At 28.7% G+C, this 12690-nt stretch overlaps 2 protein-coding genes and 1 long non-coding RNA gene across 11 annotated transcripts in view; 1 reads left to right on the top strand and 2 right to left on the bottom strand.

Annotated features, from left to right (window-relative positions):
* Positions 1–12690, bottom strand: part of LOC122514852 (CREB-regulated transcription coactivator 1-like) — a 30781-nt gene that overhangs the window by 16557 nt on the left and 1534 nt on the right. For 8 of the 9 annotated variants that reach the window (XM_043631925.1, XM_043631926.1, XM_043631930.1 and 5 more), the window contains one exon: positions 8888–9139. The exons of the other annotated variant lie outside the window; for it this stretch is intronic. In XM_043631925.1, coding sequence (XP_043487860.1) covers positions 8888–9139 — 252 coding nt within the window. The remainder of the gene's footprint in view (positions 1–8887; positions 9140–12690) is intronic. 9 annotated transcript variants of the gene reach the window in all.
* On the top strand, positions 4034–7008 carry LOC122514853. Its single transcript, XM_043631934.1, has 6 exons — positions 4034–4260; positions 5806–5890; positions 6113–6201; positions 6351–6453; positions 6637–6701; positions 6887–7008. Exons 1-6 carry the CDS (start codon positions 4195–4197, stop codon positions 6902–6904), a joined length of 426 nt encoding a protein of 141 aa, XP_043487869.1. The 5' UTR covers positions 4034–4194; the 3' UTR covers positions 6905–7008.
* Positions 9694–10782, bottom strand: LOC122514854. The gene is made up of 2 exons (XR_006303138.1): positions 10674–10782; positions 9694–9880 (listed from the first exon to the last, which is right to left on the bottom strand). It is a non-coding gene; the product is annotated as an uncharacterized LOC122514854 (long non-coding RNA).

Here is a 12690-nt window from a genome sequence, read left to right as displayed (position 1 = left end):
TTTAATTGCGAATCGATAAAAAAAAAAAGAAAAGAATTGTGCAGCTAACGTTTCCAAAATTTTAATTTATTTTTAATTTATTTTTTGTGTTCTTTTTTTTCACACACGATAACTAAAGATTAAATTATAAGAAAATTATTATTACGAAGTATACGAATTAAATATATAATACACGAAATTGATTTTGTGTAATTTTTATTGCGAATCGATAAAAAAAAATAGAATTGCACAGGTAAATTTGTTTTTACTCTATTTTATAAAGATTGTATTACGAAATTGATGGAAATATTGCCAGGAAATTTCTTTTAACCAAACGAGGAAGCAATTTAAAGCAATCGTCGGTGATTATTTATTAGAAAACATAATTTAATGCAAGAAAGTAATGTATTTTTAACAGGGGGTGGGGTGGTTTGCCGGCGGTGTCGTTGTTATCGGATCTAAACAAATTGCATATTGTAACGAAAGCTGTCGCAACAAATGCGAGGTCACGCCTCTCGAAGGAACGTTTCATTTTTTCTCTCCTGCTTTTTTTTCTTTTTTTTTTTCTAAATGTTTCACCTCGAACAAATTGCATTTTTATGCACCCTTAAATCACTATACATCCAGCCGCAAATATCTATGCAAATATACACGGTGTTACATTTCAATTTGCACGAATATTAACGGTGAGGGCTTGGGGGTGGGGTGGAGGAGTTTGAGAAAGAAAAAATAAGAAAACAAAAGTAAGAAAATAAAATAATTGAAGATTCGTACAAAAAATTGTATCATTAAATTTATAATATTTATACGCACGTGGAAAAACTTTCAACTTTCTTACCATTCTTAAAAAAGTTTAACGAAAGGATGATTTGTTATTTGTATTTATTCCTAAAAATAACGATTCAATATTAAAACAAAAGTTTGTGTCTTATGATGAAGTGTATAAAATTGATTTATAATTGAAATTAAAAGATGTATATTGCGTAGAACGGTTGCTAACCCTTCTCAAAAGAGTCGTCTAACAATAAACGTTTGTAGGAAAAATATGACACGCGACGTGGTTCTTCTTCCAACGGGGGGTGGGTAGGAGGTAGGGGGTAGGGGGTGGGGGTTTTATTTTTTTCATCGTGAAAAATGAGTCTAGGAAACGAGTCTGTCGTCTCGACTCCGCCCTCTTTGCTTATAAACCCTCAACCCCCATCACCTTCTCAACACCCCCCCCAACTTAGCCAACCATCCACCTCGAACTTGTATTGTGTTAACGATTATTTTCATATATTCTTTCTTTACCTTCGTCCAGCTTTTACATATTTTCTGCGTTGGAGAGGAAAAATAAAAAAAAAAAAAGGAAAATAAATAAAAATAAAAGTGTATCTAAATAACATCGACAATTTATTCATTTATACGTTCTAATTCCATTTCCTATTACGTACTTCATTAATAAATTAGGTTTACTAAACAGTTTTATAAAATCCAATATAATCTTCGTCATTCCAAATTTTATCTATCATATTTATATATTATTTATTAAAAATATTATAAAATAAATATTAATATTATAAATTATGTTAGAAGAATAATTTCTTTAATAATATACGAAACACAGATAGATTGATTTATTTATAATTATTGTTCCTCTATAAATTAATATAAATTAGGTTTACTAAACAGTTTTATAAAATCCAATATAATCTTCGTCATTCCAAATTTTATCTATCATATATATATATATTATTTATTAAAAATATTATAAAATAATATTAATATTATAAATTATGTTAGAAGAATAATTTCTTTAATAATATACGAAACACAGATAGATTGATTTATTTATAATTATTGTTTCTCCATGAATTAATATTAAAACATATTTCTATTAAATAATTTTCGAATATAAAATTGATGGGGTAATCATTTTCAATAATTTGATTTTGATTGTACGATGATATCTTATTTTGTGATTATATCGATATCACGTTTCCTGTCAAAAGGTATCATTGAAAAGAAAATAAAAGAAAAGAAAATGAAGAAGGAATGTGAGAGACAGAAGGAGATAAGAATATTCGTTAGCATGAATGATTGATCGAACCAGTTTAAGGCTTGTTCACACTCGGTGGTCTTCAACAGAGACACGAGTTGAAAATATCAGGTAAGTCGTATGTCTCTCTCACTCTTTACACATACACACGAATACATATATATAAATCGTATACACTAGGTGAATCGTTTGAGTAAGAAATTCCACGATACGCGTATTACTACTACAACTACATACAAACAAATATAGAATTTTCACTGTAAATTTCAAAGAGACAAATTATTACATATTATCATTTAAAAATAAAATTTTTTATATCCGTCAAAGATAAGAAAAAATATACGAAGATTTTGTATTTGAAAACGTCACCCAGTATATACCCCCCTCACCCCCCAGCCCCACAGTTACACACCAGGGTAGGAGAGTAACTGCACGTGCGCACGGGGCCCAGAAATTCGCTGAAATTCGATCGATTCGAGATGAAAGTAACTCGGACTACTCTGAGCTAAAAGATGGAAAATCGTTTTTAAACCGGAAACGGGTACGCGCGAATCGAAAATAAGAAATGGACGATGATACGAAAAGGGAAAAGAGAAGAGGATTTCAAAAATGATGATGTATTCGTGAAAGAAATACGAAAAATGAGAAGAAAAGAAGTAAAAACGTAAATAAATAAATAAATAAAAGAAGGAGGAGAAGAAGAACAACCTTGCGGTTGGGAAAAACATCGAACCCTAAACAGCAGCCAGTAGGAAATCCACCACCACCACCACCACAGCAACAGCAACAGCAGCAGCAGCAGCAGCCAGTTAAAAAAGCCGAGTGCTCTCTTGACCCCGATCCGTGATGCATTTCTTCTCTCGACCGATCGAAACTCGACCTTGCCAGATCCCCCAGCCCACCCCCACCCTCAACCAACCACCCTTTGCCATCTACTTCCTACCCCTACCCTATTTTTCACCCCTTCACTTCGCGTCTCTTCTTCTAACTCGAAGTAGATAAAGGAAATAGAATATTTTCTTGTTTTCAATCATATTTCTAAAGATTAAATATCAAATCCTCGATTCCTGTGTGTGTGTGTGTGTGTGAGCTATGCTTTATATATGCAATTAATTAATTAAGATCATGTTATTTTATATTATTCTCATCTACAACGATTCAATCGTACTTTTAGGTTTGATTTTGAATAAATGCAAGGTTAGATAAATAAATAAAAATATATAATAACGTTTGGCCACGGGTGACCCACGTGGCGGTCAACGCGTTAATCGACTAAAAAAAAACAAAATGATATACCAATTAAAAAAAAAAAAATAAAAAAGAATAAGAAGAGGAAGTCGAGGTAGTTAATAAAATGAACGAGTAGGAAAAATAATAAATACGCGAGTTGAATCGATTTAAAGGAAATCACAGCGACGCCGACGTAACATTTAATATTCGACTTGTTATTGCAAAGTAATAAAACCTAACTAATTGTTACAAAACCATAATTCGATATCATTGATTATGAATAATAACACATAAAATACATACAACACACGGGAGTATGTTATATCGGCTGTGATATGTCAAAAAATATGATTTATACACATACTTAATAACTAACGAATATTACTATATGCAGGATGCAACCAAGGACCTTCTATAATAAAAAAAGAAAAAAAAAATATACTCCTGACTAATGTTAAGTATAAAAGTATACAGTATGCACGTAACAATAATATCAGAGTTGTCACAAAGAGTTTCATTTTCATTTTAATTTGAATTTTTGTTATTGTTGTTGTTGTTCTTCTTCTTCTTCTTATTATTCGTCTTCTTCTTCTTTTTCTTCTTCTTTTTCTCTGTTTAGAGAAACACAGGAACATTGGAAATTAACTAACTATAGTCTTGGACTTTAATCAGTATAAAAGAAAGGATAATATGAAATTAACTTATGGCTATAACCTCTCAAACGCCCACATCCCGTTTGCGATTAGAGGATTATAAATACGCTTACGTTTCCATACTAGACTTGTATTTCGCGTTAGCACGTGTATTCGAAACGAACGATTCATTTTACAAGACATTTTTCACATAGAGATTCGAAATATCTCAAATTCATTTGTGTGATATATTATTGTTTAAATTATTATTATTATTATTGTTATTATTAATATTGTGAGAGAGAGACTATCAAAATGGAAGGGAAATTAATTTGCGTCATGTTTTTCACCCTACTTTCTATGAAGATCGTTAACGCAGGGGTAAGTAAATCCATGCTGCTGTGTTTTCTGTGTTATATTTTTTTTTTTATCTAATCAGTGATATTCGTGAAATTTCTTTCGTACATACAACGGAAAATATTTAAATTTAAAAAGAAGAAAAAAAAACACACAAAAATGTACTTTTTCATTTAAATATTATAATATTATAATTATATATAAATAAATAATTTAATATTATAATATTAAAATAAATCGCGAATGAAATTTTTCTTACGATTAACGTGAATCAAAAGTTTGATAAGAATCGATCAAATTTGCGACGGGAAAATTTGTCGAAGTTAAGATGAGATTAGGCTAAATGGTTTAGACGAAATAAAAAGGGATAATTGATTTGAATAATCACTTGGAAACTTTTGCCTAAAAAAAGAACTTCTAATCGAGTATGTATGTATGTATGTATGTATATGTCTGTCTGTGTGAATTTAAATATATAAATGGATGTCGTATTTATTACGTGGGTCGTGACACGATTTCTTGGCATCGTTCTTTCCGTTCCTATCCATCTTTCTTATCGCGAAAATCGATTTCAGAAGTCGTTGACACCGAAGATAGATCTTGCAAATCCTCCCCCATATTTTTCTTCTTTTTTATTATTATTATTATTATTATTGTTTCATTTTATTCCCTTGTTATATCGTTCCTTTTTATTAGAATTTATTTATACGTTTTTTTCCTTTCCGTTCTTTCTTCTTACTTGAGATTTTTTTTTCTTATTTAGAACAATAGAATTACTCGTTATCCATTGGCATAATTAATTACACACACATACATACATACATACATATACAAGTATATTAAAAATTAGTTGGATCGAAAATAAATTGTGTTCCTACGTTCGGCTCAAAACTTTTCAATTATCTTCCCACTACTCGTGTTAACATTTGTGCGTGTATTTTATTATCAAGGAAATTTCATTCGTGTTACGTTCCTGATGTCGAATACTCACAAAATCGATATTACCGGTCGCTACCACCGCGACAGATAAGATATCAAAACGTTTTCCTCTTTTCTATTTTCCATCGACAAAATTATTAGTCATTCTTTCAATTAAAAAAAATTAAAAAAATGAAAATAACGCGAAATCATTTCTGTAAAAGAAAAATTAACATTTTCTAATCTCACTCTCATCGATTGCATTTATATTCTTTAATACAAGTTAGATTGTAAATCTCGAAGTTTATTTAAAAGAAAATACGAGTTTTTTCAGATTTCGAGATACGACGTTAACCGCAATAAATACCTCGTTTACGGTTAATGAGAATAAGAAGAATAATTCTTACGTAATTGAAATAAAAAATAATAAAAAATAATTTCTCACTCTATGCGTAATCGTTATTTTTTCTTTGGTATCGCGTTAAAAATAAAAAATCAAAGCGTGTGACGATAACAATATTGAATATTTTAAATAATTAATAAGACAATTTCTAAACACACACACACAGACAGAGAAATAATTCATATAAACAAACTTGATACACATCGAATACAAATATCTAATTCGAATAAGTTTTTGATTGAATTTAGCCACCAGATTGGGTACCACCAGAAATGATAGAAATGGTTGCCGGAGATAAAGCTCGTTGCATGGAGGAACACGGAACTACGCAAGGTAAAAAATAATTCAAAGAATTTATAAGAAAAATCAAACAATTCAATTCAATTAGCAATAAGAAATAATATCAAATAATATCAAAGTTTTCTTTTCAATTTGTATTTTACAATTTAATAAGAAAAGAGATAAAATATCATTAAATGACGGATAAGACAATTATTTAATTATTCAATGTTTCTCTTTCTCTTTTTTTTTTAATTTTTTTTTAATGTTGGACAGCTCTGATCGATCAAGTAAATGATGGAAATCTGGTGAATGATCGATCACTATCCTGCTACATGTACTGCATGTTGGAAGCTTTCAGTCTGGTAAATCTTATCATTCAATCTTATCATTTTTTTTTCTTCTTCTTCTTACTATTCGCATTATTTCCAAGATTTTTTCCTATACTTTTTTATACTTCTATACATATAAACACGCATACTACTATCGTGTATATTTATATTTTTATTTATAGGTGGACGAGGAAGGTAATTTAGAATCGGAAATGTTGTTGGGATTCATACCGGATAATTTTAAAGAAAAGGGTGCAGATATTCTCAATGCCTGTGCCAAACAGGGTAAATATTTATATCCAATTTATTCATTTGTATTTAAAATATTATTATATAATTTTATAATATATAATATATTTATATTATGTTATATATTATAATATAATATATAATATAATATATATAATATTTTATATTATAATATATAATTTATTAATTATTTCGAAAAATTTGTGTTCGACCAATCAGATGGAGCGGATGGTTGTGAAAGGGTATTTAACGTTGCCAAATGCGTCCAACAAAAAGTTCCTGAGGTAAATAATCGATTTTTCTTTTCGTATATCTCATAAACGCACAAAATTATATTCTTCTTCGTCATACCCCGTACACTTTTCGTTAATTTAAAAAAAAAAAAAAGTTCGTTCAAGCTCACTGCATAAAAAAAAAAAGTAAAAATTTCAATCGTTTTGATACGAAAAATATTGTATTTCTTTTTCAGTTATGGTTCATGGTTTAAAAAACGAAGAACGCTACAAATTTAGGTCAAAGGGGGAGGAGCAGGAGGAGGGTGAAAACCTTGTAAAAGCACTTACGACTATTAGAAATATTGTTATCTGGTTTTTTTTTTGTTTGTTTGTTTGCCTATTTGTTTATTTGCGTTTCTATTTTACTTTTTCCCCAGTCGAAATTGGAAAGAATTTTGTATGAAAGAATCGTACAAAATGATTCCAAATATGTGAAAGGTTCGCGTCAGTAATTTCTAATTTAGAAATAATAATTATTCACGTATGTATACATGATCAATAATGTTATTATAATAAAGAGACGTGAGAAAAATGTAATAAAATATAATTAAAAAAAAAAAAAAAAGTGAATTATACATCTCATTCTCGAGACTCTTTTTAAAATGTAATTACGAGCTCGTAATTTTTCGATTTAGGTTTGCAATCTTGTAGTACCGCAAAGAAAAAAAAAAAAAGAAAGAAAAAGAAGAAAAGTATTTTTTTCCACCTTGGAAAACGTTTACCTTCGCATTTCTATTTTCTTATTAAAATGGATTTGTTCTTATTTGTCGCGATTATTTTTAATTAAAAAAAAAGAAAAAACTAACATCGAGATTTATTTTTCCGATTGTTCATCGCACGATAACAATTTCCCGTATTATGCGTTTTTATTTATTTCAATGCTTTTATTATTGTCGCTATCTGGTTTTTTTTTTCGTTTGATTTTTTATTTTTTCTAATTTATTAGTTGCGTATTTGTCGAGTAGTATATAGCAGGATCATTCTTGAGAAAACAAACGATTACGTGTATGTATTCGAATCCTGGTAAAATTCCATTGACTTTAATCAGACAAGAAAATACGTGGTATAAAATCCTATCCATTAAAATATCAATTAAGTTTAGATGATATACTATGTACATTACATAATCTACAATTTTCTAGGAAAAAACTATGATTTCCTCGTAATCTTAGATGTATATCTTACTTTTAAAAAAGGAAAAAAAAATACAAAAAGGTACGCACATCTTATTTTTTTCATTTTATTTAAAATAACCCGAATTGGTTTGAATTTTTTTATTTAAATTTATTCGCTAAAAGGGAACACTTTTTATTTAATTAATTAATAAATAAGATTTGTTTGATTTGATTCTTTTTATATATGTTATATAATTATTCTTTAATAATTAATTTTTATAATAATTATCTATATTAGAAGATAGAAATATAAATTGAGATTTATAGATCTGAAAGAGGAAAGAAAATTATATTTCTTTTTTAATCGAAGGAAATGTACAAAATTGCACAATCACGTAAGAAGATTATGAAAGCTTTGAAAAAAAAAAAGAAGAAACTTCGTAAGTTAAAGCATTTGATTTTTTATAATTGTTTTTCTTTTTTACATATTGAATTCTATAAATTTCGTGTTACTTTTTTATTACAGGTCCACGAATGATCAATTCGTCCTATATACAAACATAATTAATAATTAACAAATCTAACAACTATATGCAACTACGATACAGATAACTAAGATACAAATGATCTAATACAATAGTTAGCTACAAATGCTAGATGATGAATAATGTAAGATAATTTGCCATGCTGTTTAATCTACGTGCATAATAAAGGACACAAATAATGATATAAATAAATGAAACGAAATATCGTTCGAGGAAAAAACTAAAGAAATAATTCAATGAAAAAGAAGAATTATCAACCCACTAAAATGAAATTCAATCGGAAAATCCATCGATATCGATGAATCCAATTTTTCGAGAAAAATAAAAAGAAAATAAGCAAAAAATGAAATCTTGGTCAACGTTTCAAAACAACAATTAAACAAACAAACAAATAAATAAATAAACAACAAAAAGAAATAAGCGTGCTGGATGTGATTTTTTCCTTTCTCTTGTAAGAAAAGGTGTGAACAATTATAATAATAATAATAATAAATGGATGACGATGAGAGAAGGGAGGATGATGATCATCCAATACCTTAAGATCGATCGAATGAACGGCACCAGTGTGTTGCGAAGGATGATGCTCCTTCGTGTCGTTGGCACAGTTCGCATTGTTGTTAACGTTAGGCAAGGAACCTCCTGCTCGGAATTGATTGCCCAGGTTAATGTGAAGATGTTTGCCACTGGATTGCGGAGGACTCGCACCGGCACTCTTGACGGAGAGCGGGGCATCCGGGACACCAGATCCCGTGGGACTCGCACCCACCGAGCTGCTTGCTGACGCGACCTATGCAAGTCCGTTCTCTTTGTGACAAATCGCTTTCAAATCAAGCGATATTTTTCCAAGCACGATTGCAACTATTTCTTACTTTTTTTTGCCCCCTGAAACCACCCCCCATTCAACCTTTTTCAATTCATTTTACAATTATTTACGTTTATTTAAATAACTATTTTCTTCGTAATTTTTGTAACGTTGTGCTTCGATTAATTTCCAATATATTTTCAACATGAATTTTTCTTTCGATACATTTTCTATCCTACTAATATTGTTTCATACTTTGTTAAATTATTTTGAAAGTAATACCAATCGTGCTTGGACACCTAAAGATTTTTCTACGTTTTTTTTTTATTTATTATCTACGTACTTGTGAATGAAATCAAAAAAAGAAAGAAAGAAAGTACAAAATTAAATGAAAGGAAAGAGAGACGCGAATGATAATATCCTTTTTGTGTTGTGTTTTTTCTCTTTCTATATACATATCACTCTTTCTATCTCTCTCTTTTTTTAGTGAAAAATGATAAGAAACTAATATAAGATGTTCGTATAAAAATGAATTCTTCTTGGATTCAAATAAGCGAGAGACTCACGTTGAAGATATTATAACGTAAACTTTCTTTCGAAGCATACTTAACTAAACAGGTTCTTGCCCAGCATTTTTATAATAACTTAGCCGACTAGATTCCATTCTCGATGTAGAAGTATACGAATATAAAAATCGAATACAATGTTTGTGCCCGTTTTGTATGCCTGCAACGCCATAGGAATTTTTTTCAAACGTAAACAGAAATTTGTAGCTTTTTTTTTCTATGATTCTAATGAAAATGATCGAATTGCATTTGTGAAAAACACAATTTTTCTTTGTGTATATGTGTATGTACATACGTGTTCATGTATATATGTGTATGTGTATGTGTAAAATAAATAGACTGCATTTATTTATTCTGTAATTTGGAAAAATGTTTTCTAAAGAAATTCAATTAGCGAATTAATTTGTACTTTCAATCAAATCTAATCTATAACGTTTTAATCAACAAATTTATTATTATAATTTTTCTTTCTCTTTGATTTTAGAACAAATGTTTTTACTCGACAAATTAAAACAATTTAAATGAATAATAAATGCAAGAAAAGGAAGAAAAAAATCATGGCCGAGGAATAATAATGAATGTCGAGGAAGATCAACGTAAGTTAGAGAACTTGAAACGTTCTTATTCTCGAATTAGATTGACCTTGTTAAAAAGCCAACGTACATTTAGTTATACGCGTATTGAGTAAATGAACATTAAATTTGGCATAAATTAAAAAGAGATCGAATAAACAAATCAATTCTATCTGCACACTCGTGTACAATAAAAAAAATAAATCAATAAATCAATCAATCAATATAAATCAATAGAAAAATAAAAGAAATTAATTAGAAAAAGTAACGAAGCAATCGACCAATGTAACGATCATTTCCATAAGATAATTTTCAAGAAAATTCGAAATTTATAAAATCACGATAAGATACTAAAATACATAGTTATTGGTTGAATCATACCCTGAACGAAAGTAAGTCACTGACCCTTGTCTAGTAAACTGCTAAATAAGTAAAAGCATGGTATAACTAGTCTAACTTGTTTTGCAATTAAATGATTCATATTAGAAAGATAAATATACACAGACATATTATATATGTTATTTTATATAATATGTAGTTATTTTAATACACGTTAATATTAAATATATATAACATATATTTATATACAATTTGTATATATAAAATAACATATACATAAAACATAATACAAATTCAAATAAAAACAAAAAAAAGATTATCTTCTCTCTTCTAATTAATTATAGGCTTTAAATATATATATATATTATATATTATGTAAAGGTACACACATAAGGTACATTAATCAATTTTCCAGAATATTAATTTGCCTATCCGGACGAACGAATCAAAGAGAGAACAAGTTATTCAACCATCAACAAACTTTTACAAAATTTCCTTTTAAAAGAGACACATTAAACTTAACTATCCTTTAATAGCAAGAACCTTTAAATTATACTAATCGTCAATAATTTCATATCTTCTTTTAAACCCTTAATCCCTATATCTTTCTCCATCTCAGAATTATATTTTCAAATTATATTTCTCATCCTTATTACTTTTTCTTCTATTGTTTTTCTTTTCTTAATAAAATTAATGAGATTTCGAATAAAAGAAAATTGAAAATATTCTTGCTTGCTTCTATTATTTTCAGTGTATACCTTGTATTCGAAGTTTTGAAAGAAAATTAAAAGAATAGAAAAAGAAGAAGAAGACATTAACTTAAACGAACGAATAGAAAGAACTTAATTATTGGAATCTTTTGTTTTACACGTGTCATTCATACGCACTCATAAATATTCTAATCGTCTATCCCATTAAAAAAGACATATTTGTCGTTAAAAATATTTAATTAAATCTAACAAAAAATAACGTACGATCCACAAGACATAAATCGAAAAATCAAATGCTGACAAACTCGATATTTTACTTTCGATATTTAACTATCGATACGTGAATCAATCGATCTATCATCAATGAAACAAAATCGCAATTTAAAAGGCCTGAAAGAGAAAAAGAATAGAAGAAAAATGGCTATGAGACTTGTTAACAATCGTCAAACAAAAAATTCAATGTATTTTCATATATGTAACATTTAAAAAAACGGAATCGAATTCCTTTAAAATAATTAAACAGGCAGCTGTCTCAAACAACGACGTAATATCGCCATCACCGACTACGACGCACATGAACAACACAGAGACAGCAGACTAACTAATACGATACACTAACACACGTTAAGTCAAATACTAATATATATATATACGAAAGTAAAACACGAATATAAACGAATGAAAACACAACGACGCCAAAACGCTTCTCTCCACGCGACGAAGTTATCGTTATCTCTCTCTCTCTCTCTCTTTCTCACACTGTAACCCTAGCAAAGTGAACCAGCCAAGAAGATGATGAAGAAGAAGAAGAAGAAGAAGAGGAAGAGGAGGAGACATAAACCCCTTCCCACCTCCCCCCAAACGAACAAAATAAAAAAGAAAAACAAATATACATACACGGTCTCTTATTTCACGTTTCTCGTATCTTGTAACGCAAGGATATCATCATTTTAAGAGAAAAAGATAGAAAAAACAAAAAAAAAAAAAAAAACGGTAAAACATTTTTTTAAACACACGCTATAAATCAAATATATAACAATATAGAATTTTTCATTTATTACATACTTAAATATTATTCTCTTCATTATTCCTATAACGAACTATAGATTTTCATTTTAATATATATATATTAATCAAATTGTAAATAAAACTAAAATAAATAAAAATGCATGCACGCACACATACACAGACACACGCGTAATACATGTATGTGTATGTATGCATGTATGTATAAACAAGAGTGAAGTGATGTTGCACATTATGCGCATAAACGTACTATTCAGTAAATGCAAAAGAAAGAAAGAAATAAAAGAAAAGAAAAGAAAAGGAAAGAAAAGAAAGAGAAAGAA

The sequence above is a fragment of the Polistes fuscatus genome, unplaced genomic scaffold (genome assembly GCF_010416935.1).
Source record: "Polistes fuscatus isolate 324 unplaced genomic scaffold, CU_Pfus_HIC Scaffold16, whole genome shotgun sequence".
NCBI lineage: Eukaryota > Metazoa > Arthropoda > Insecta > Hymenoptera > Vespidae > Polistes > Polistes fuscatus.
The sequence above is the reverse complement of the archived record's forward strand: the minus strand, read 5'-3'. Positions and strand labels throughout refer to the sequence as shown.

What these genes read in the sequence shown, in the direction of transcription:
- LOC122514853 (XM_043631934.1), top strand. Translation starts at nt 4,195, where the DNA reads ATGGAAGGGAAATTAATTTGCGTCATGTTTTTCACCCTACTTTCTATG. An exon ending in TGAAGATCGTTAACGCAGGG is followed by an intron (nt 4,261 to 5,805) that starts GTAAGTAAATCC and finishes GATTGAATTTAG; the next exon opens with CCACCAGATTGGGTACCACC. An exon ending in CAATGCCTGTGCCAAACAGG is followed by an intron (nt 6,454 to 6,636) that starts GTAAATATTTAT and finishes TCGACCAATCAG; the next exon opens with ATGGAGCGGATGGTTGTGAA.